Source organism: Paralichthys olivaceus, chromosome 12, assembly GCF_024713975.1.
Source record: "Paralichthys olivaceus isolate ysfri-2021 chromosome 12, ASM2471397v2, whole genome shotgun sequence".
NCBI lineage: Eukaryota > Metazoa > Chordata > Actinopteri > Pleuronectiformes > Paralichthyidae > Paralichthys > Paralichthys olivaceus.
The window spans coordinates 9,664,684-9,687,585 of NC_091104.1; the positions used below are offsets into that span (position 1 = coordinate 9,664,684).

The 22,902-nt window shown below is 44.7% G+C and overlaps 1 protein-coding gene across 3 annotated transcripts; it reads right to left on the reverse strand.

The window, feature by feature from the left end:
- Positions 1-710: 710 nt before the first annotated feature.
- On the reverse strand, positions 711-22,765 carry LOC109636418 (SLIT and NTRK-like protein 3). 3 transcript variants are annotated; one of them, XM_020098107.2, is made up of 7 exons: positions 22,649-22,765; positions 12,196-12,476; positions 11,770-12,021; positions 11,529-11,644; positions 10,335-11,261; positions 8,935-9,154; positions 711-1,985 (listed from the first exon to the last, which is right to left on the reverse strand). In XM_020098107.2, the coding sequence occupies exons 2-7, from the start codon at positions 12,409-12,411 to the stop codon at positions 846-848; spliced, it is 2,871 nt and encodes a 956-aa protein (XP_019953666.1). In that variant the 5' UTR covers positions 12,412-12,476; positions 22,649-22,765; the 3' UTR covers positions 711-845. The 3 variants fall into 3 exon arrangements, with proteins under 3 accessions (XP_019953666.1, XP_019953667.1, XP_069391473.1); XM_020098108.2 differs by lacking the exon at positions 22,649-22,765 and adding an exon at positions 15,462-15,593; XM_069535372.1 differs by lacking the exon at positions 22,649-22,765 and adding an exon at positions 15,322-15,440.
- Between the last annotated feature and the right edge of the window lie 137 nt (positions 22,766-22,902).

Here is a 22,902-nt window from a genome sequence, read left to right on the forward strand (position 1 = left end):
CTTAAGTTAACTGGATGAGATGAAAATGAACTGCATACAAACAACTCCAATATTGACTGGGTATATTATTATTTTTGGCTCATCCAGGGAATGCAATTATTTTGGCGCCTTTGATCGGTTTTAGTCTCAGTCGTCCATCAGCGTCCCATCCGTTGGTAGTCAAACCTCTTTGTTTAGATAAATAGATCTGTATTCATAGAAAAATAAGCATTGACCACACTGCTGGCTGTTCATTGCTAAGGCACTTGGCTGTTTTCAGTCATTTCTCTCCCTCTCGCTTCGTGTCTCCATCTCAAGTGTCCGCCCGGCTCGCTCCGCACCTTTCCGACTGTCACAGTTTGTGACTCTGTGTTCGATGTTGCACAGACCTGGTGTGTTTTCACCTCCACGCAGGTCTTCTGAAAGTGATAATATGAACATAAACGCCCACCACCGCTGCCACCACTGCGCTGTCTCCTGCTCAGCATGGCACTGAGTGGAAAAACAGCCTCGGTTCTTTGCGATCGTGAGGTGTAATGGAGGAAAAAAAAATACTGTAGTAGCTGCAGCGGAGGTTTTGCCTCCAGGCTGAGATCTGGGATCAGCAAATCCTTGCCAAACCTATATGCAGGTAGTGGGGGGGGGGGGGGGGGGGGAATAGAAAAACTGACCTCAGCTCGTTATCCAGGAATAAACATGGTGTGTAGTGTAGTCCTGCTCCCCCACAGGCTCCTCTCAAAGTCATGCCAGCCTCTGTACAGAAGTCATTGTTACTGGATGATTCATCACCCGAGAGGGGGATGATGAGGAGACGAGAGGAGAGGGGTAGCAAGAAGAGGAGGAGGAGGGGGGAGGGGGGAGGAGTGTTAGAACTGGTACGAGCGGTCCAGCACCTCCATGTAGTCCGGTGTGGTCCTCAGTCTGGCTCTCTGCTCTCCCGCACCCTGCTCGCTCTGGCTGCTGTTACCGCCGCCTGACGTGGAGCTGAGGGTGGTGACTACGAGCATTTGGTCGGGTCTGGTGTCCTGTTTAGAGTCTTGGGGGTGCGGGTAGCGGGGCGGCGGCCTCGCGTACCTATCTGGCAGCTCTCTGAACTCTGGGGTGGGGAGTCTGAAGAGGCAGTCCACCAGTTCGACTTTAGGGGTGGGGCCCTGGCTGTCTATCACCGTGGGGCAGAGGATGCCGTTGCCATGAAGGCCGGCGAGCGGTCCCATCGCTCCAGTAACGGTGTTGATGGGTGATGAGGACACCTCCAGAGTCCAGTTCCTCTCCTTCTCTGCTGCAGAGCAGTATCCTCCCTCGCTCTCTTTGGAGGCTGCAAATGTCTGTTGCTGCCGTGGTCGTTGTTTCACCGCGGCGTCCTGTTCCTCTTTGTAGATGGGGTTGCTACACATGTGCGAAGCTGTGGCGGGGTCGGGACCTTTTGAGGCAGCCTCAGGGGGTGAGATGGTGTCGTAGACGTGATTGTGTTCCGGTGGAGGTAGGGGCGGCGTCTCTGGGAGGCCGTGGTGGTGGTGGTGGTGATGGTGGTGCGTCTGCTCGGTGAAGATGCCACACTCCATCTGGATGCCCGCCAAATCCACCTCTCCCTGGCGACGGAACGGCAGCTTGTCCCTCCTCCTCAGGGCGTAGGCGATTAGTGCCGCTGCCGCAAAGAACGCAGAGACAAACAACACCAGCAGGCTGAGCACCAACACCGACAGAGGGATTGAATCCCTCCCCGGAGGGATCAGGGGCCCCAGCCCTGAACCGGGGTAGCCAACTGATACACCCCTGTCTGCTGCTGTGGAGGTGGCTGTGTGCTCCTCCTGCTCCTGGTCCTCCTGGGGCTGCAGCTCAGGGCAGAGCAGCTCCATGGAGAGGGAGCGCAGGTCTACGCCTTTGGTCTTTTCCGGGGAATGGCAGACCACCTCTCCCACCACCACCACCGCGCTGAGCCCCTCCAGCCACCGCTTCAGCGGAGCTGCCTCACAGTTACACTCCCATGGGTTCTGCTGCAGGTCCACCTGGAGAAATACACAACACCACAGCACATTGTCATCGGGTAATAGAACACTAATTACTGGTCTGCCATGCAATGCAAATCCATGAATCACTTTGTGCTATGTAAACAAAAATAGATAATTTTTCTGAAATGCTTGTGATGTATATAAGTAACTTTAAATGTCTGTAGTGTTGAAGAATAGGCCAGTGCTCGCACTCTAATAAGATGACAACAAGAAAAATGAGCATCCCTCTTCTACCTTTTCTCTCACCAGCAACAATATGTGGAAAATGAGTTTCTCTGCATTAGCATAACAGAGTGCAGCTCTCAACGGTGCCTAGTGTTTTTAAATGATTTCTTTTAAATATGCAAGGGTTGAATAGCACTGATTAATGTAAATAATGTCATTATAGGGTCATCGCCCATCAAAGTGCTAACATTTACTGAATGGTTGCATACAAGCGTGATATATTTTCTATGATATGCAACAATCTGAGCCGTCACCAATTCAACTCATCCCACCCACAAGTGCGCTCTTTAAAAACTGTTCACACACGCACTACAGCAGGTTACAGGATTATTTCAGTTTACAATAAAGACCACTCAGAGTTTACATAAGTGGTTATTCACAAAACTCACCGGCAAGGTTTTGTGTGATGAGCATGTGAGAACATTCTTTGTTTTTAACAATAAACGGGATGTGATGCAACTCTCCCCTGTGCTGTAATCCAATAGGTGTGCACATAAATCCATTTCATTCGCTGCCATATTGATCGCGTGTCCTAAAACAAACTCAAATATTCACTTTGCCGCACTTGAGGGGGGAAAAAAAGGGCTAAAGCAGATTATGCACAAAGGGAATCACTTACATCACGACGTATTGTCTGCAGAACTGATCCATTTCGTATCTTTAGCAATGACACTGGCAACGAAAGCCGATATTCTCTTTGTCACACTTCCAACGAGCCTGCACGAATGCTGTCATGCTAATTTGGTTAGACTGTCTCCCTGGCTTGCAGGAATAGATGGATGCTCTATGAGATGATTCAGCATTGCTGTTGCGGAAGCCATGGTGCGAACACTTCCCCATGCCTCACACTGAACAACAGGATGCTCCTTCACTTTATTGAAGTTGGCCCACAGTGGGTTTTTTTCCGTGTGGCTCCCATAATGAAATAACAGGAGTGGAAACAACAACTCAGCTGCAGTTTTGACTCCATTGTATTAAAGGTCCTCTGAAAAGTGCAGCGTTGCTAGTTTCTGTATTATTGTGACATCTGGGCCATAATGTAGCATGAATGAACATTAATAAACCAGGTGACATTTTAAATAAACACTCCATGACCAAAATGTCAGCTTGTTTTTCACTCTTATAACATAACCACAGTCTTACGTCTGCTTGGAATTCGTGAAGCATTTCGTTCCCATGAATTGTTTTGTTTTCACACAGATCCAGGGGCTTTACCCTCTTCTCTTTTGAAAGCATCTGTCGTACATGTCCAACTCAGTATACAATTTATACGCCTGGTCACCCAGTGTGTGATTTGCTGTCAACTTGTCAATCAGCGCGGCGTTGTGGAGGGAAATTATAGACGCCAGTCCGACAGGTGCTAGTCACAGCAGAAATGCAAGAGCATGACCCCATTATATAGATTTTTATCATGAGGCTTTTAGTAAATTCATTCCACATTCCACCACGATTCAAATGTTACAGATCAGACTTATTTGAAGGAATTCATTCAAAGCACACTTCTGAATTTCCTTCGCCAGAAATTATTTTTAGTCTGACTTTAATACTGGCTTTGGTTTTGATTGGAAACTGCCACACTTACACAAAGAAGAGTTAATTTGCTCTTGTGGGTTTTTATCCTTATGACTAATGATCAAAGATCAAGCAATAATAGTCCAACAGTTACTGGGGAGCCATAAAGAAAATCACATTAAGGGAGAGATTCAGGATGTTCTCCATGAGGCATGTGACTTAAAACTGCTGCCAAAACAGCAACATCCTGTCAGTCATTCCAATTGTTCCAGTTAACTCACAGGAACAGAGTCAATGTAAGCAGGTTTTTTGGAAGTTGTGGCGCAGGGATTCTGCTGTAGCCTCTAGTGACGCGACGCCCCTGAGCATCAGCTTGCCAAGCCTTCCCCATACTGATGCATGCGTTTCATTGTCTTTTGAATAGTACATAGAGCGGAAATGAAAAGAGCGCATTTGAAGAAACATCTGCAGTCAAGCTAAACTGTGTATATATTGGAAAACTGACTTCGTGGCTACAGTAAATGTGTCATCTTATACATACGAGGCCAGAGAGGTGCAACAATGAATATTCATTCATGTACTTCAGTCTGTGGCGTGGAGGGAATTCCGTTTTTTTCTTTTGAAGTGTCATCATTTACTTTCAAAGTGAACTTACCCTCCCTTTGCATGCATCGTCAACTTCTACCTCAGATAGTGATTTATCATATTTCCCAGAGTGACTTCGGCATCCCCTCGAGGAAGGGCATGAACTTGTTCAATCCAGTGGTTTGTGTTTCATGTAGGTGGAGGGAGAGCGGTGGTAATAGCAAAGAGCAGAGAGCGGGAGTTTCTGGTCCAGTGAGGTCATTGTTAGTGGAGTAATTGGCATCTCTGCCTCTGTGTGATCGCTGAACATCAGTGCAACATTACGAGGGTAGAGACAAATCCCTTGATCTTTTATTCTGAAGGGAAAAACAAACATCGACTTTTAATGCTGCTGCATTAGATATATGGATTTTCTGTTTGAAATGTTTGTGGTAAACATGGCATGTGTGCATGTGTAGTATGTAGACATGTATCATCTCACACACTTTACACACACTGGCATTTGAGTTCACACGTGCACCTCCTCCGGAGAAGGTGCGGAGGATCTCTGGAGTTGAAGTGCAGGTCTGACAGCAGCTTATGTCTTTGACAAATGTTGAGATGTTGTGAAAACTGCTTAGTTGTTTATCTCAGGCAAATGTTAGGCTTTTATTTAACATATTTATCATATTTAATGTTTTTACTCAATGTCTGGTTTGATGCTAATTTCTCCCACGGGAAACAATAAAAGAACCTAAATCTTTAAAAAACATTCCCATACCCACATTTTGTGTCTCTCACGTTTCATGTTTGAATAAAAGCTACTAATTAATATTTTTGTAAAATAAAATGTAAAACTGTGCAATAAACTTTTGACCTAGTTGGGTGAAAATGCAATTAACTTTAAACTGTGCGAATAGGAGTACTTAAGTAAACATTAGCATACTGAAATAACACTGCAATAATAAATCTAATACTAATTGTGTCACGCCATATCATCCACCCCAACAGTTAACTGAATGGAAGTGGTTATTAACACACAATTACTCCTCCCTCTCAGTGGTGAGAAAATCCTGCCTTTCTGTTTGCAGGGTAAAAAATAATCTTACTGTTCAGCCAGTTAAAATGGCTTTATTGGCATTTAATGGTGACTCAGAAATAGTGAGATAGACAGTGGATAGCACAAGGGTCTATTTCCTGTCCTAAAAAAGGAAATGTGTGTGTGTCCCAGAGGACGGGCAGAACAGTTAGAAGCTTAGTACTTTTACAGGCTTTTATTGAGATACTATATTTATGTTTAAAACACCTGTGGGGGTCTTGTGTTTGCTGTGCAGTGAAATATCAAGTGAAATATTAGTTTATATTGCAAAAGGATCTCAAGAGTTTCCACTGCATAAACACATCCACTAGTTTATACTGGATTGTGTTAAAAAAACATGTTTTCTATGTAGCTTGTGAAACAGCCAACAGAAAAGAATGGCCTGAGCAAAGTGTTATATTGAATTAGATTAGATCTGGTAAGATGTTAGAGGTTATAATCAAGTCTATTACCCGACTCTCAGCTGAGTTTTCAGACTGAATCAATGTTAATACGATTCACGTGGCCAGTGTTAATGGTCAACGCAATATAATTTGATTGTCCTGGTAACTGGGTAGTCAACCAATCTGCACCTGTACCACAACTCTTGAGAGAAATCTTTAAAATTCAGTTTCATTAGGAAGTAAACAATGACAGAGTTTTGGTCACTGAGTACTTATCTTATAATTATTTTATTATTAAGCTCACTTGGCCCAGCGGGTTTTTTTTTGGATGAATTAGTATTATTACGTTCTTGGATTGAAAAAACACCCAAAACAAGTAAAACATATATTCATTGAAGAGCATTAGAGCTCCCACTAACTTCAAATGAGTGAGATATTAGTTTTCGTATTTGTTGGTGTAGTATGTAGTATTTATCCTAAGCTAACAGACAAAGAAAAATACGAAGACCAATACACTTCTAATATCAGTACACTATACTATAGGACAGTTATATACTATATGAAGTTATATTCTATATGTAGTATTTAGTATGCAGTATTTATTTAGTATTGTATTTGTTGGTCTTGGTGCTTAGTAGTTAATCCCTACATTATTAATGCTAAACTAAGCTATTTACTGCTGATTCTAGCTTACTATATTACAGTGAACAAATATTATTGGTCTTCTTATCTAACTCTCTAACATACTAAATACATATTTTCAAAGATTGCACTGTCCTTATTTGTACACGTAGCCTACTGAAGACCCCGGATATCATTGTCTAAATCAAACTGCAGTGCACACTGGTTAATGTAGTAGTAGAGTCAAGTAAAAACTGCTAATCAATCATAGATATTTGAAATTCAATGTAATGGTTTCTGTCTAACTGACCCTGGTGAAAAATGTATTGTTTCCATATATCTTGACCAAGTGTGCATTGTTTTCTCTCCGACATCCCTCAAGGTGAAATGTTCCTGTGGGCAAATTTATTCACTGCAATAACGAGCGAGTGCTGCCAAACTGTACGTTTTTATTTACCGAGAAAGACATGCATCCCTGCGCTGTACATATCCACTCAGATGCCCATTCACCTTAACTTAATTCTAAAACATATTTCTGATTGTAATTAGGAATTATAGCGAAGCAATTAAATTTTTTTCTTGAATAGTTATTCTTTTTTTTAAATAACAGAGACGTCAAGGAGGGATTTTTCCACAAAAAATCTCCGTGCATGTAAGTGGGTGTAACTGTATAATCCCATCCTTGATTGTGACAGTGACTCTAAGCTATACATGCTGCTGCTTTGTGATTATCAAAATGGACGTTTTTTTACAGCAGCTGCGAGCTTCACCCTGCCTCCATCTGTGTTACCCTTTGATTTCTACTGTGCAAACACTGGCTCCAAAAACATACGCCAGCGCCCAGAAATCCCACTTACCGAGCTTCACACAGGCCAGCAGTAAGTCAACAGGTGATATCAGTGTCACATTATTTTCTGCCGTCCATGGGCAGCGCTAATGTGGCTTTGTCAAGGTACTAACAACCCAGGTAAATGAATGAATTCAATTACTGTGCCACACGACAATGGTGATACTGCTGGGCTTTATGAATATGGCCCACGGTGTTCTTCCATTTGGTGAATGCTTTAATTCTCATAGACATCAGAGGCGTAGAACAGCACAAAACCATTATCCACCTCCACGTGGTTCCTCCAGCCCCATAAACTGCCGCCGTACTTCCCTCGAGCAAATATTTAGAAACCCACACTACCTAGGATCAGGAATTTTTCATGGAGCCAAGTAAAACGGAAATTTACAATGACGTTCCGGCTAATCCACACACCCACCTTTCCTCATTCTGCTCGGGCTGTCTAAGAAAAGCCTGCTACACTAAATGTGCTGAAGTGAGAGGAGGCAGGATGAAAATAAATGTAATATCTCGGGTTCGGGCGTTATCAGTCGCATTGTGTACAGCAACCAGCCTCATAATGCTGCAGTTAAATGTGTGAGGTGAGGCCAAACACAAACAGGGAATTGAATACATACTGTGCAGTCTAAGCATGCTCGGAAAACTTGAGGGGTTCAGCTTTCTCCGCTTTAGCCGGTGATTTATTAAGACCACTTATGCAAATCGAGACAATTGCAATTTTCCAATTAGAATACCTGAGGCACAAGAAGAGTCCCACATGCCACAGAGGAGCTCTCAAAACAACAGACGACGCAGATGATGGAGGAAACTGCAGCTGTGCCAGAGACCAGGAGATCAGGGGCTGCCAGAAGTTTTAAATGCAACTTTGTGTTTTGCCAAGATTTCAGCTCGTTTTGTTTATTTCATCAAGCTGTGATAATATATAGTCTCAGCAATGACAATCGAAATAATTATGTTGTTTTCTATTCATTTAGGAAGTCAATGGGGGTGATCCAATTCAATAACCAAAATTTTTCACTGTGCCATTGTTGCTCAACAAAATGTTATTTGGCCCAAAAAAACCACCTTTTTTGTCTGGGGCCAATTTTCTAGCTACATGCATATTATGTGTGTGTGTGTGTGTGTGTGTGTGTAATTCCATTTGTGCGTGATCAGATTTGTAAATATGTAAAAAAATCTGCAAATGTATTGAGATTTGAGAATGCGTACCGGAAACAGTAAATGTGTATTCAGAATCTCTTTGTGTTATCAGAGTCGTTAACATGTTGAAAATACGGATTACACAGACTGAGATACAGTTAAACAACTCTCCACAGACACACACACAGACGCACACTCACAAACACACACTTTACTGCAATAAACACCTGGCATATGGTGTTCTTTTTATTTACGCCAAATAACTGCATGCAAAGGTTTAAACACACAAGGATTCTGTATATATTCTGAATACTGAATTACTATACACATTTGTAGAATCAGTCTTTTTTACACATTTAGAAATTGGATTACGCAAATGCAGATTGAAATACAGTTACACAACTCTCTCACACACACACACACGCACACACACACACACGCAAATAATATTGCTACACAATTGGTCCCATACAGGTGTTCTCACTCATTTACAACATATACCATACATACGTGTTCTCAGTCATTGAGTAAATACAGTTTTAGGTTTGCACCAACCTGCACCAGTCCGGTGAGGTGCTCCAGCACGCCCTCCATAGGAAGCTGCAGAAGGTGATTGTTTCTCAGATTGAGACGAGCAAGATTAACTCCTGAAAACACGCCGAGAGGGAGGCTCCGCAGCAGGTTGGCATTGAGGAACAACAGCTGGAGGGACGGCATGGAGTCGAATGTCCCGGGAGCTACATCACGGATCTCATTGTACTCAAAATAAAGGTACCTAAAATAAAGGAGAGGACAGTGAAAAGAGGATGAATAACTAATCCACTGCATTAGATCACAACAAGCCAAGACGATCGTCTGTTTGTCTGTCTTTGTCTCAGCTTGGTGCAAAAACATAATTTTTTTGATTAGAGCACAGGTTGAATTCTTTTTGAATCATTTTATTTTGAAATATTATGCAGGTTATTTACCTCTCCTGCACCACAGCATGGTAATTACATCAAGTCATAACAGAGATTTGATTTAATCTGTAACCTTCCCTGTTCACAGCTGATTAGACGATCAGTATCAAATGATATTGTGTAATTTAACACTGATGACTACTTAAACTTGCCTTGACATGCAAGTCCTTTGCATTTTTAAAGTGTTTTTCAATAATAGAAATCCACAGAGGCTCACTTGCCCTAGAGTCACTGACAAAGGCTAACGAGAGGTTAAGAGGAAAACTTTTTGGACGTCCTGAGAGGATTTTTATTATTGATTAAAAGTCAAATTAACAGGGCGCCAAATTTTCTGATCTTTAAATAAAGAGCTGAAAGCTAAAGAGTAAAAGATGTGCCCAAGATGAAGGTATTATGGCCCAAACCTTCTTATTCTATATATAAAAGACATGAAGCATGAAAGTTTACTTTAATTACCAGAATAAATACAATAGCTCGCTGTAGATATTAGATGTGTACATTATTTGCAGAGGAATTATCTTCGGCAGCTTAATCTGACAATGAAACATATGCATCTTCCTTACGTGTTTTTTTTATTTTTATAATAAGCCTTTCTCTAAAATGTTAATTCCTGGCATCACCCAGACGTCTCACTGCCTTATCAACACCTCTGTATGCAAATACAAAAAAACATTAATTTTCACGTTGTCACTCATACCAGGCTCACACTTCACTTCAGCAGAATCAGGTGGTGTGACTAACAAATGACAATCCTGGCAGGGAATGGGCACCTTTCATTTCAATCAAACTCCAGCATAATGGTAATCAAAATGTTCTGCTCTCGCTGTGTCACTAATACTGAGAAATTAATTTCCACATACTTATAAACAAATGTCTAAATACCTTTGCTGACATGTGGTTTCAGTTAATGAATGTGTTTGAAATGCAGCGAAGGCAAAGTGCTTGAAATGCTGTGAATGATCCAAGAGCGGAAAAAAAACAAAAAACAAATCCTACCTAAGATTCTGCAGCCCCAGGAATACGTGCGGGCTGAGCCTCTCCAGGTTGTTGCCATTCAGGTAGAGGCTCCTCAGGGTTGTCAGACTGGAGAAGGCCCCCTCCTGCAGGTAAGAGATGCGGTTGTTCCCCAGGTGAAGCAGGTCGAGACTGGAGAAATTCCAGAAGTCTGTGCGGTAGATCCTCTGAATTAAATTCCCACTCAGATAGAGCTTGCGGCCGTTGAGGGGCCGAGGTGTGAGCTGGGACACGTTGAGGAAGCCGTTCTCCTTGCAGTTGACAGTCAGGCCGAGGTCTGTGATGTGCAGGTTGCAAGTGCAGCCCAGGGGACAGATGATTGGGATGGGGGGTCGTGTTTGGTAGCCGGCGACGGGAGGATTCTGATTGGGCATCAGACTGCGAGGAGTGGGAGACGTCCTAGAGGGTCGAGGCCTTTTCGTCGGCCTCAGGTGCCGCTCTCTGTCTTTACGCTCTGCCGAGGAGGAGGACGAAGATGTGGAGGAGGTGTGAGTGTTTTGGCGGCCATGCACCATAGAGGAGGGTTTAGTGGGCCTGACTCGCCCAGGATGGGCGTTAGGTTTAGAGATAGGGGGCAGATGACGGGGCTGCGACCCTGCCGTGGAAACACCCCCCTCTGATTGAAGCTCTTTGTCCGGCAGGTCGGCACACAGCTCCTTGCGGGGAATTTCCCTCAGGTCTTTACCGTGAAGGTGGAAGGGATACTCGCATGTAACGTCCCCAACAACAGCCGTGTAAGGGATCTGACCCAGCCACTGCTGTAGCTGAACGGCCTCACAGCCACAGTTCCAAGGATTCTCCTCCAGCTGTAGCTCCATCAGGGAACGACCAACGTACTCCAGGGTCCCAGCATATGCCAGGCTCTTCAGACGGTTTCCCCGCAGGTCCAGATGAGTCAGAGACACAGATCTGGTGCAGCAGGAGGGGGATAGTAATGTGGGTTAGATGAAAGCACAATGTGATAGTAAGAGAAAACATTGGCTCACACATTCCTTTGCTGAGAAATCTGCTTATCTGATGATTAATCCATCTTTTGTAATAAGAAATAATAATGTGCAACAGAAACATTAATTCAGCATCAGCACAGACCATCTAATTATATCTGACAATGATATTTTACACAGATCAGTCGCAGAGTAATTCAAAAGCTCTGCAGTAAAATAATCGGGATGTCACCTGAACAGATGAGCAGGCAAGACGGGGATCAGGTTGTCATTGAGGATGAGAACCCGGAGCTTGTAGAGGAACCTCAGAGCGCCGCTGTCGATTCGTTTGATCACGTTGTAGTCGGCCTGGAGGTAGGAAAGACAAAAATGTGAAGTATAAATCCTGCACCTGAAAACCACTGTCTGCTTCTGTCAGAGCCATCTATTATAATCTGGTGCAACGTTTTAAGGGATTATCATCTCAAACCCACCTGGAGGTATTCCAGAGCCTCTAAACCAGCGAAGGTGTCGTTTCTGAAGACCTCCAGCTTGTTCTCATGGAGGTACAGGCGTCTCAGTTTGGCCAGCCCATTGAAAGCTCCCACTCGGATGTCCTGGAGTGCATTGTTGCCAAGGTTTATCGACACTGCGTTGCCAAGGTGCTGAAACCCGTTGCTATAGAGACGCCTCAGAGAGTTCCTCTGGAGGTTGAGTTTGAAAGGGCGGACCCACGACTGTGACACCTGAGTGATTAATTAGGGGTCTGATTAGTTATCTCATTCAGTCAACAGTTAAAAACACCCATAAGCCGCATTAAAGACTGGGTATTAGACTTGGAGAGTATGTTAAGCAGGTAATTGTAATAAAGTGCAGCGCAGTTCCACGTGAGAGTAAAAGGGAAGGAGAGTGATTGATACCTGGGTGACATTAGTGAAGCTCCGCCCATCACAGTGCACGTGCAGCACGCCTTCTTTGACCTCGCACGTGCACGGCTCGAAGCACGGCTCGTCCACTTCCTCCTCGGAGTTGTCCACCAGAGGGGTGTGTGTGGAGGTGGGGGTAGGGGTGGGGGTGTGTGACGCCCAGGACAGACACACACACCCCAGGGCCACTGCCAGAGTGACCCACTGCATCCTCCTGCTTCTCCTTCTCAGCTCAGCAGCCTGGGGCTACAGCCCGACATCGGCCCTTCACCGCACTGCATGGCAAACCCCGTGAGCACGCACACACACACACACACACACGCACAAATGCACACAGATGGTTAAAAGAGGACAAGCAGCCAGGATGGCAACAGCAAAAAGTCAGGTCAGGATGAATCAGATTGATGATACATCACAAGTATACTGAAGCAGTCAGGAAATAAAAGTTAAATCGCACGGACTGGAGTGCCACAGGGAAAGAATTATGTTCCATTGGAATAATGTCTAAGGCCAACTGGAGGCCACTGTATATGCAGCGATATGAGCTGAACCATGGTAAACATACATCACATGTATTTTTAACACAGGAAAACCAGGGTTCTGGTTTAAAGAAATCACAAAAGCAAGAAATGCTGATGCGAAAAACAACAAACGCTCACCCGCTAAAATGTTGCTCTAGAATTAGATATTTAAATACTGACATTGAAAATGCAAAACAAAGGCAAACATGTGGGCTAGTTCACCTGTGAATCACATTTTATCATTTTCAAAGTGGCTTTTTGGACGAGTGGAGGGAGGCGGTGTTGGTAGGGGACGGGGGGGCTCTGATGAATATATTCATCTGTATTCTCAAATGCTCGGCGAAGCTGAAATGTCACGCACGTGTTGTTTTAATGTATGCAATATGAATATGGGTAAATTCAAATCAGATTCATAATGCTCCTGTCTAATGAACTGCTCCATTTAATAAGATGAATGGCAATCAGACAACAGACGAATGAGGCACAAAATAACCCGGTATTAAAAATCAGCAGAATATGTTGGGTTATCAGCAGCCATCGAGTCCTGTCATGATCATTACTGTGATAATGACAGTGGAGTGAAAGCGTCGCTGCAAATCAAAACTCTTCAATGTTTTCAAAAAGGGCTGATGTGAAGGCAGCTCATGATGAGCAGGAGCGAGAACTGACGCTGCTAGTGATGCACGGTGGCTGATGAAGATGATGATGATGTCTGTGAGAGATGTGCAATAATAACAATAATAACAGAACAGGAACAGAGTTGCTGTCGTCCAGGAAACAAAAAAAAAGGAAAAAGGAAAACAGCTTAGATTCTTGATAGAGTCTTGCATGGGGGATATTTCCTCTCAAGTCTTAATGAGATCTAAATTGGATAAAGCATCTCGACCTGCTCATACACTGTTGAACGCTGCCACGCGAAATGCAATAATGATCATGATGGTATGGTAGCTGTAATCATACAGCAATAATCTGGCATCAGCGAGTTAGACAAGGAGGCAGCAGTGAAAACATCACCGCCCGGGAGAGGAAGAGCAATCACAGAGATGATTATGACGGGGAGAGATGAAGGCAGAGGTGGAAACGAGAGGAGGAGGAGGAGGAGGAGGAGGAGAAGTGGGCATGGGGAGCGAAAAAGGAAAGGAGCAAAGGAGAGACAGACAGATAAAGGAAGAGTAATGGGCAGAGAGTATGGTACAAAGGGAGAGGAAACGGGTGAGGTGCGGAGAGAGGAGTGGGATTGCATAAGCATTAAGAAGTCAGTCAGGGCTGCCACTCAGGACGAGAGCTCGCAGTGAAACCGCTGAAATCTGATATCGATTACATCAAAAGCCCTCCTCTCGCCCTGCACACAATGTACGCCTGCCTCACAGAGAAGCAGTGCTGGAGCCAAGTTGCCTGCGAGTGTGTGAGTGTGTGTGAGCAGAAAGGTCAAACCATATCCAAAAAGTATGCTTCATAGCCTGCCAAGTGCAGGAACAGGTAGCTCGACACATGTAGATGAGTGTGATTTCGTAACCATGCCAGCGTAAATGCTGCGATACTTGTTGGACAACCCTGGAAAAGCGTGAGAGGAAGGAGAACATGTTATTTCCACGTATGACGAGGGAAATTCACCCGTTTATCAAAGTGTTTTGCAGCACGTATGCTTCATACAATGCAGGACGATCCAAGCCAACGTGCTCGATGCTGTTTGACTAATTGGAATACAATGTGAAACACAAGCCATTCAGATGTCCCAGTAGATCCTCATTTTCATCCAAGAAATGCATTGTTTATTGTCGGGCCGAACCCTCCACCCCCCCATACACGATGAGATCAATACAGACTCTGGAAAGACCACTGGGATCCCTCCTGTTAGAATCTGCTTTGTAGGTCGGCCATGTCTCCTTAACGAGAAGAAACACAGTCAACAGTCGAGCCTCTTTTTCCAATCAGCCAAGTGGACTAGTCAGCAGTTAGCAAAGCTGTGCATCATTATGTTAACTCCAGTGTTGACTAGTGACAGCACAGCAGAATTCTAATCTATCTATCTATCTATCTGTCTGTCTGTCTGTCTGTCTGTCAATCAATCCATTTATCCGTCTGGCTTCATGTCCATCTGAGAACAGGCCTGACACAGGTGTGGCTTCTCCTCCTCCCTGTCTTTTCTTGACTCTCTCTGACTCTTTTGAGTTTTTCTTCTTCTCTTCTTCCCTCTCTCCTCCAGACCTCCACACACTGACGCAAGCGAGCCACAGATGACGGTCACTGCTTCATTCTTCGCCGTATTATTCATGTCACATAATTCCAGTGTCTACCTCTCTCCGTCCTCTCTCTCTCTCCGTCCGTCCGAACCCACAGTCTCACCAAAGCTTTTACATCATGGGCCCCTGCCTGCTCCCACAGCACAGACCTGCACTCAGGCAACCAGCAGCAGCAGCAGCATCACTGATCAAACGTATTGGGGGGGCTATATCAGCCTGGATAGCCCACAGCCCTCCAAGAAAATCAATTAGCCCCCTCTCCAACATTACAGCAGACAAATTGTGATAGTTAGCAGAATTAAAGCATGACCAATTAGGGTAGTCTAGTCATTAACAGAAGCTATTAAGACATTTACCAGGCTATGTATGAAAATCCTTGGCAGAGTATAACGCAATCCAATTGCATTCCCCATTGTCTGTGTCTCCCCCACCAGCAGCCTCCTTCATCCACACATGCAGCGACGCTCAGCAGAGCAGGGATGCGGGTAATACTCACTCAGTCCGCCGCCAAAGAATTAAGGAACGACCGAGAAAACACTTTAGAGGCTGACTGTCGACATGTCGTTCACATTCAGCCGCACTCCTCTCTCCCTCTCTCTCCTCCTGTAGCGGCTGAGGCGGATGGATGGACGGGGGAGGGAGGGGGGGTGCCAGAGCAGGAGGGGGGACGTGATGAGACTGCAATGAGGTGGAGGATAAAAACCAGAGGAGGGAGAGAGAGAGAGAGAGAGAGAGAGAGAGAGAGGGAGAGAGGGAAGGAGAGAGAGAGGTTGGCTTTAGGATGCAGGTCCGCTTATCCACAGCGCAGCCCGTGGGAGCTGCGGCACCGCGCACACCGCTGGACAGGCGTGCGATGTTGCGCGGAGTTTTCGGCGTGCGTAATGATGGAGAATCCTCTCTTCATCTCCTACACAACCGGCTAATTCATGGAGGGAGAGAGGGACGGAGGGGAGGGAGAGAGAGAGAAAAAAGAGAGAGACGGAGGCGCCGGAATTAATCGCGCAATAAAGACGGCGCGCAACTGCTCCTGGTTTGTGCACATGGGGCGCAAATTACGCGCGCTCGGGATGAATCCTCCTCCTCCTCTCCTCTCGCCAAAAGGAGACAGTTTAAGTTCCTCATCATAAACACAGTGCACAGAAAGACACAGCAAGAGGTGCAGACAATAAACTTTCTCGTCACGTTTCCCGCGTGTGCAGTCTGGTATAAAAAATGCCCCGACTTGTTCAGCTATACCGACAATAATTTATAATCTCATTAGTTTATCCATCTCTCTCCTTATTGCCCTTAAGCGCAGACGGGTTTCGTGAAACCGGTGCGCGTTACCATGGCGACTCGTGCCAGCTGGCTTCGTCGCGCACAATCCCCCCCCCCCCCACACACACACACACACAAACACACACACACACACACACCACCACCAACACCACCACGCACGCGAGCACGCATCAAAACTGTGTTGTTGGGGGGGGGGGGGGCTAGTTTAACTTCCTACACCAGCTAATCACAGCCTGGCTTAATATGGTGTCCAAGAAGTCTCAGACAAGTGCATTAACAGAAAACACAAATGCCAAAGTGGCAACACAACATCAAAAGCCACACAACAGAAACACAACCTCAACAAAAGGGAGCTATGATGGATGTTGACAAACTTTCAGGGTCTGCATCCTCAGGAGGAGGAGGTGGAGGAGGAGGAGGAGGAGGCGGCGGCCTGGCCACCACCCGACCTGCATAGACAGCGAAGGCCGAACTGAGATGAGACGGTCTGGGAGATTTCGGTGATCAGAGCCACCAGTTCTAACCGTATTGCTTTTGCCAAGCAACAAAGCTGAAGTTGGACAGGACGAGAAAGTTTAAATGCCCTTGTTTTTTGTTGTTACCTCAAGCAATGGTGCCATTACCTCTTTGAAAAACTATTTGTCACTGAAGAATGAATGCTGGGATAGGTTGGGCTGAGAAGGATCAACCTGTTGGAGCCTCTGTTTCTCGGGGATGGAAGGACACATTGAGGAAGCTGCTTTTATATTTGAGGTTTTATACTGCAGGTGCTTGGAGCAGTATAAAGTAATAAAAAGCACTTGCACCGTAACATCTATGCATCCCATAAACCATTGCGAAGTATTCCTTTCCAGTGATTTCCAGCACCCTTCTTGAATTTAACCTTGTTGTAGTGATTTTCACCCCCAACGTGATGAAACGCTGAATCATCCAATCGTAGCTGACATGAATTTTGAGATAGATGGTTACAGCGAGCTCCACCAATCAAAGACATTGCTACACCTGATGACTGTTTTTGTTTAAACCCAGTTGATATTGTTCCGACTTGTGGCTTTTACAGGAGCATATAAAATCATTTCACAATCTTGCTTGTGGTAAGTCTACCTTGGATGGTTAAAATGTTATGGCTGATAATCTTTATTCATAAAAGGAATGGGATTTTTTATTCCGGAGCCAAGTTGTTGAGCTCTATCTGCCCCTTGTGAGGTCCGGTTGTCCCCAGTGGACCAATGGCAGGGCCTCCTCCATCAATGACACCATGGTGTTGAAAACAAGCGCACACAGGCGTTCCAAATAACAGTCAACCGGTTTCACGGCTATAGGAAAAGATTTAATAACAACATGTCTTCTGCATTACTGAGCTGAAAGTTCAATTTTCAGTTCAATTTCACATTGATTTCAGCGTGCATTAAGGTGAATCACCTTGAGGAAATGGGAGAGGTGCTTCTCTCCCATGCACACATGCTCTCCTCTTCCTCTCCCCACAGCAGTGAAGGGGAAAGCTCTCCCTGGAGATTCCTATCAGAAACAGTAACAGAGACGGTTCCAGTAATATCAGGAAGATGTAGATGATGGTTATAGATTTCAGGGCTCTCAGGTGCATTAGGCTGTATTACAGCCTCCCCACAAGGCTCCTTAATGCTTGCTTGCAGTGGAAACAGGCCGGCAGATGCAGGGCATGCCTGCACGGTCATATGATTACATGCATTCGCGGAGATTGCTTACAGATGCATCCGCACTTTTAAGTATGCAAGCGAGGCTGCAGCTGACGTATATAAATGAGGTTCAGTGATGCATGGGTTTTGGTGCTGAGGTATCATTTCCAGTTTTGAGATTGGTGATGCCGGATCTAAGGCAAGGGTAATGTGATCCCAGACCTGAGGCCATATCGTCTACCTCAGAGTGCAAGAATGGCCGTGACGGAGAATCTGGGAGAAAAACACCTTCTTTCCTCACTGTGGTGCTGTCATTGAACCGTGGAGGCTCCCTAAATTAAGAAAACAAACGGAGAGGAACTGAGAGAAGATGGTTATCAGGCACCATCAGATACCTGCGTGCCTGTTCTCTAGGGGCAGGAGCCGCTCTGAGCACATAAAGCACTTTTTTGGAGCGTTGACGGGGCCTCTAAAGTAGGGAATCTATTTATACTGGCCTAGTGCTGTCTGTGGAGCTGTCCGGTGCTGAAATGGATGGGGATTCATGCTGTTTCATTTGAGCCACTTCTCCTTTCTTCCTCCTCCGCGTTTCCCTTTCCCAAACCCTTTTCCTTTCTCCCATCTGAATTTCTTCTGTCAGATAATACTTAGATTCCTGCCATTTCGCTCCCCTCTCTTTCTTCCCTTTTTCCCCTCTCACGCTTTCTCCCTTCTTTATTTTCTTTCTTTGATTCTCCTGCGGGCTCTTGTCAATTCAGCCTGGTTTACATGTCATCTTTCCTTGATTCCCTTCGCTTTTGTTTTCCTCTCCTCTCACATAGCAAGAAGTGATCATCCCATTTTTGTGGCTCTCTCCAATTATCCTTTTGTTCGCAAGATATCTACAGGGACTGGCTTGCATGCACGAATGAACACACACTCAAGACTCGAGGACAAGCAGACACATTGACAAGAGTAAGATCCTAGTTTCCTCCCCTCCCTTGCCAATCCACGGGTCAGGAAATCTCCTTAAAGCCAGGCGCTGTTCCCATACTGTTGCTCTCATCCCTTAATTTGTGTTTTGGTTTCTTTGGGGGCCTGCACTGCCCCCAGTGTAGTTACTCAGTGGGATGAGGCAATCAGAGAAGCAGGCAAGGGCACTCTGTGCACTGTGGGAAGGAGGAGGAATAGAGGGAGAGAAGGGAAACACAGGTTGCGGGAGAGAGAGAGTGAGGGAGACAAGAAGCAGTGGGAATTTGGAGGGCTGGCTGATATGTGTGGTGATGGGTAAGAAGCAAACAGATAAAGGGGTTAGATATAGGGAGAGAGTAGGGGGAGGATGGCCGGGAGGGCAGGTAGTTCTGTCATTAACTCCAGATTAAAGCAGAGGGCAACTCCAGACGACTCACCTCTGATTCACACAGTGGTACTGCAGGCAAGGACAAGCCTCCCGGGAGACATGAAACACACACACGCATACATGCTGAAAACACAGTAGTGATTCACACGATTACCCGAAGGCTCATAAACACACACACATATATATAGGCATAAAACACCCCCTCCTCATTTAGCATAACTACACACAAGATACACCGTGACTCACAAGAACATGACTCCCACACACAAGCCACATACAGAGAGCCATGCAACACACACACACACACACACACACACACACACACACACACACACACACACCATTGAACTAATTAATCAAATCTCCTGTTTTAATTAGGATTCAGATCAGTTGCTATGGGAACCTTGCCCCCTTGCACTTTTAAGGTAAAGACTTTCATTGCTGCTGCTGCTGTCTCCAGTGACTCTACAGGAAGCTGACTGAGGAGCACAAATTCACAATACCTACAATGATTCAGCTGGCTGCGCTCTGCATTGTGTTTTCATGCAGACACGTTTCTCTGGAGAGGCCTGAGATGCCTCGATCTGAGCTTCAATTTGGGCTCAGTCATTGAGAGGAAAAGATGGGGAATAATGACGTCTCAAGTTGCTGCTGAACATAATGACACGTCTTGAGAAAGCCACGTGTGTGTGTGTGTGTTGAAGGTTTGCACTAACACAAGGCGGCCAAGTTTCCATGTGGATAATTCCCTGCTTATCATTGCTATTATCACAGCCCAAGCAGTAATTTCACCCAAACAATGTCTCTGTGGTTGCTCTACTGTTCGCCTGGTGCTGGAAGTTTTACTCTCAAAATATCACTCACTGTGTTTTCACAAGGGCTCCATTAGTGATCAATAGTTATGTTTGGGACTACCAGCTCAGTGCTTTCACTCTCTGTCTGACTGCTTTAAAGCAAGTTGGAAAATCAATATGCAAACATTTCTGTTAATTTTAAGCAAGCTGAGGAAATATTTACACACCGACTAATATCTTGGCTCTATTTTAAGCATTGTGGAGGTTTTAATGTTAATACAGTTTCATCTCACGGGCTGATAGACGCGCTTATCTCAAAAGACGAGGATGAAAAGGCTCAAAACGGCGGTGGAGCCACCCCCGCCTCCGTCTTTCCACAGTGTATTAATATCAGCTCAGGTGAAGGCTGGACTTGATGAATTAAAGGAGGAGAGGATGCCAAGTTAAGCCATTAGGATACAGGATCTCGTGAGTGTGTGTGTGTGTGTGTCTGGCTCGCTGGTTGTCATGGTTGCAGTGTTTATCACCTCTTTCTGCCGACAGAAGCCCAGGGGCAAATCAGATTGGCTTCGGACAGAGAGACACATAGAGAGGGAAGAGAGTTGGTGAGTGAGAGGGAGGACATATTGGCACAGCGGCGGGGTGAAATGCCAACACGCTGCAAAGCGGAGGCTGAGGAGGGGCATTAGACAAATGTCAATGTGGCTTATTCATGATAAGATTCTTGTTGTGGACCATTTGACTGTGATCAAAGGTCTGATACAATTGATATCAGTCAGTATAAATCAGTAATTCAAATATTTATGATATAATCGCCTAGAAATGTCTTTATTCATTCATTATTTGTAGTGATTACTCCTGTCTTAAATACTTATACTTACCCTTTAATGCCTTTCTGCCATGTGGACTATTTATATATTTTTAAAATTATTATTATGATATATATATATATTTTTTTTAAAGAAATTGCACAGCTAAATTCAACTAAACAGTTCCTTTAATGTATTACTTTTGTGTGTGAATGTTTGTCAGTGCATGTCTCATGGAGAAAGTACTCAAACATTTTACTTATGTAAAAGTACAAATAAACAGACAAAAATGTGCTTAAGTAAAAGTAAAATTAGCACATTAAATTTTCTGCTTCAGTAATAGTACTTGCTTTGAAATATTTTTTCAAAATAAACTTACTTGCCGAGCGTAGTTCATTGATCCTTTGACGAGCACTTGCCCCGAACCAAATTGCCTTCAAGATGAATTAATTTGTTTTGTGTTGTATTGTCTTAGTTAAATATCACCTACAGAGTTCATTGCTTGAGAAACATTTTTGAAAGCCCTTTAAATTCAATGAATAAACCAATTGGTTGCACTTCATGAGACTGAGAAGCATCTAAATCCTGGACCATCGTCAAAAATCTGGTTTAAATAATTTAACACCATCCCTCGTGAAGTGGGCCTGCCTCCTAGAGGGCCCTAACTCGATCATCCCGGTTTACTGCCATGTGGAAACATGTGGGGGGGTGCAATTTCCACGGGGCCAGGGCAGCTGTCGTGTGGCTCAACTCAAGGCGCTTCACATTCACTTCCAATCTGACAGAGAATTTAAAACCAAAGAACCTGACATTTACCGGCTGTGACAAAGTGGCGTGTTGAACGCTCTCCGGTTAGCAGCCATTATCATACACAACATATCCTCAGTCTGACAAGACTCCACTGTGCAATATTTTCACATGTATCATGTGCAATACTCATTGATCACATTCCATCATGTCACATAAAAACACTGTTCTACAACTATCATAGTAAAATATGAGTGTTAAGATGATATATGATATGCTATAGATATATATTTTTCATGTTATAGTAAGCTCACATGGAAGAAAATGGACAGAGAAGAAGTTTTAGATTTTGGATCACCACTTGCATCCTTTACATCACGTGAGGATGAGAATGTACTGTATGGATTGTCTTAGCTCAATTTATCTGCTAATCTGATACAGCGATCATTGGCCAACATACATCTATGAATATTACCCATTGGTGACGCTTTAAAGGGATAGTTCACCCAAAAATTCAAACCGACTCATTATCTACTCACCACTATGCAGATGGAAGGGTGCGTTGCAACCAAATCCAATCCAATTTAAATAAATGCCATTTACACCATGTTTTTATCCTAAATGTCCAGTGTTGTCCTCCTAGGTACTGCTGCAGTTCTTGCTGATCTTGTCTCGCGATGCTCATGAGGAGCAATAACTAGGAGGACAACAGCGAACATTTGGGCTAACAACATGGTGTACATGACGCCGTTTTAGGTCGAATTTGAATGTCTGGGCTTATGGACACTTGGTTGACACCACAGGAGCAGTATGGAGACATGTCATGGTTTTTTCTATTTGAAGAAGTGGTCTCCGTTTACTTAAGTTGGATTGGATTTGACTGCAACACTGTTTACCCCTGAAACTAAAACACGTCACCCACCCCTCCATCGGTCAAGTGGTAGATAGATAATTAGTGAATTTTCATTTTTTTTGGTGAACTATCCCTTTAATATGAGAAGCAACTAAATCTTGGACCATCGTCAAAAATCAGGTGTAAAAAAAAAAATTGCCCGGCATACCTCGCGGCCTGTGTCTGCCACCTAGCGGGCTCTAACCCATCGTCATCCGGGTTTGTCTTCGTGTACAGGTGCATTGAGACGTGTGGGGGGGGGGTATCCACGGTGGACAAGTGGCTCTCAGCTCACAGGACGCTTCACCTCCACTTCCAGTCTGATGCAGAGTTTAAAACAAGAGAACAACCGCTCCTGACATTTACCGGCGGGTCGAACTCTCTCCGGCCAGCGGCCATTGTCCTGCACAGACGACAGACAGC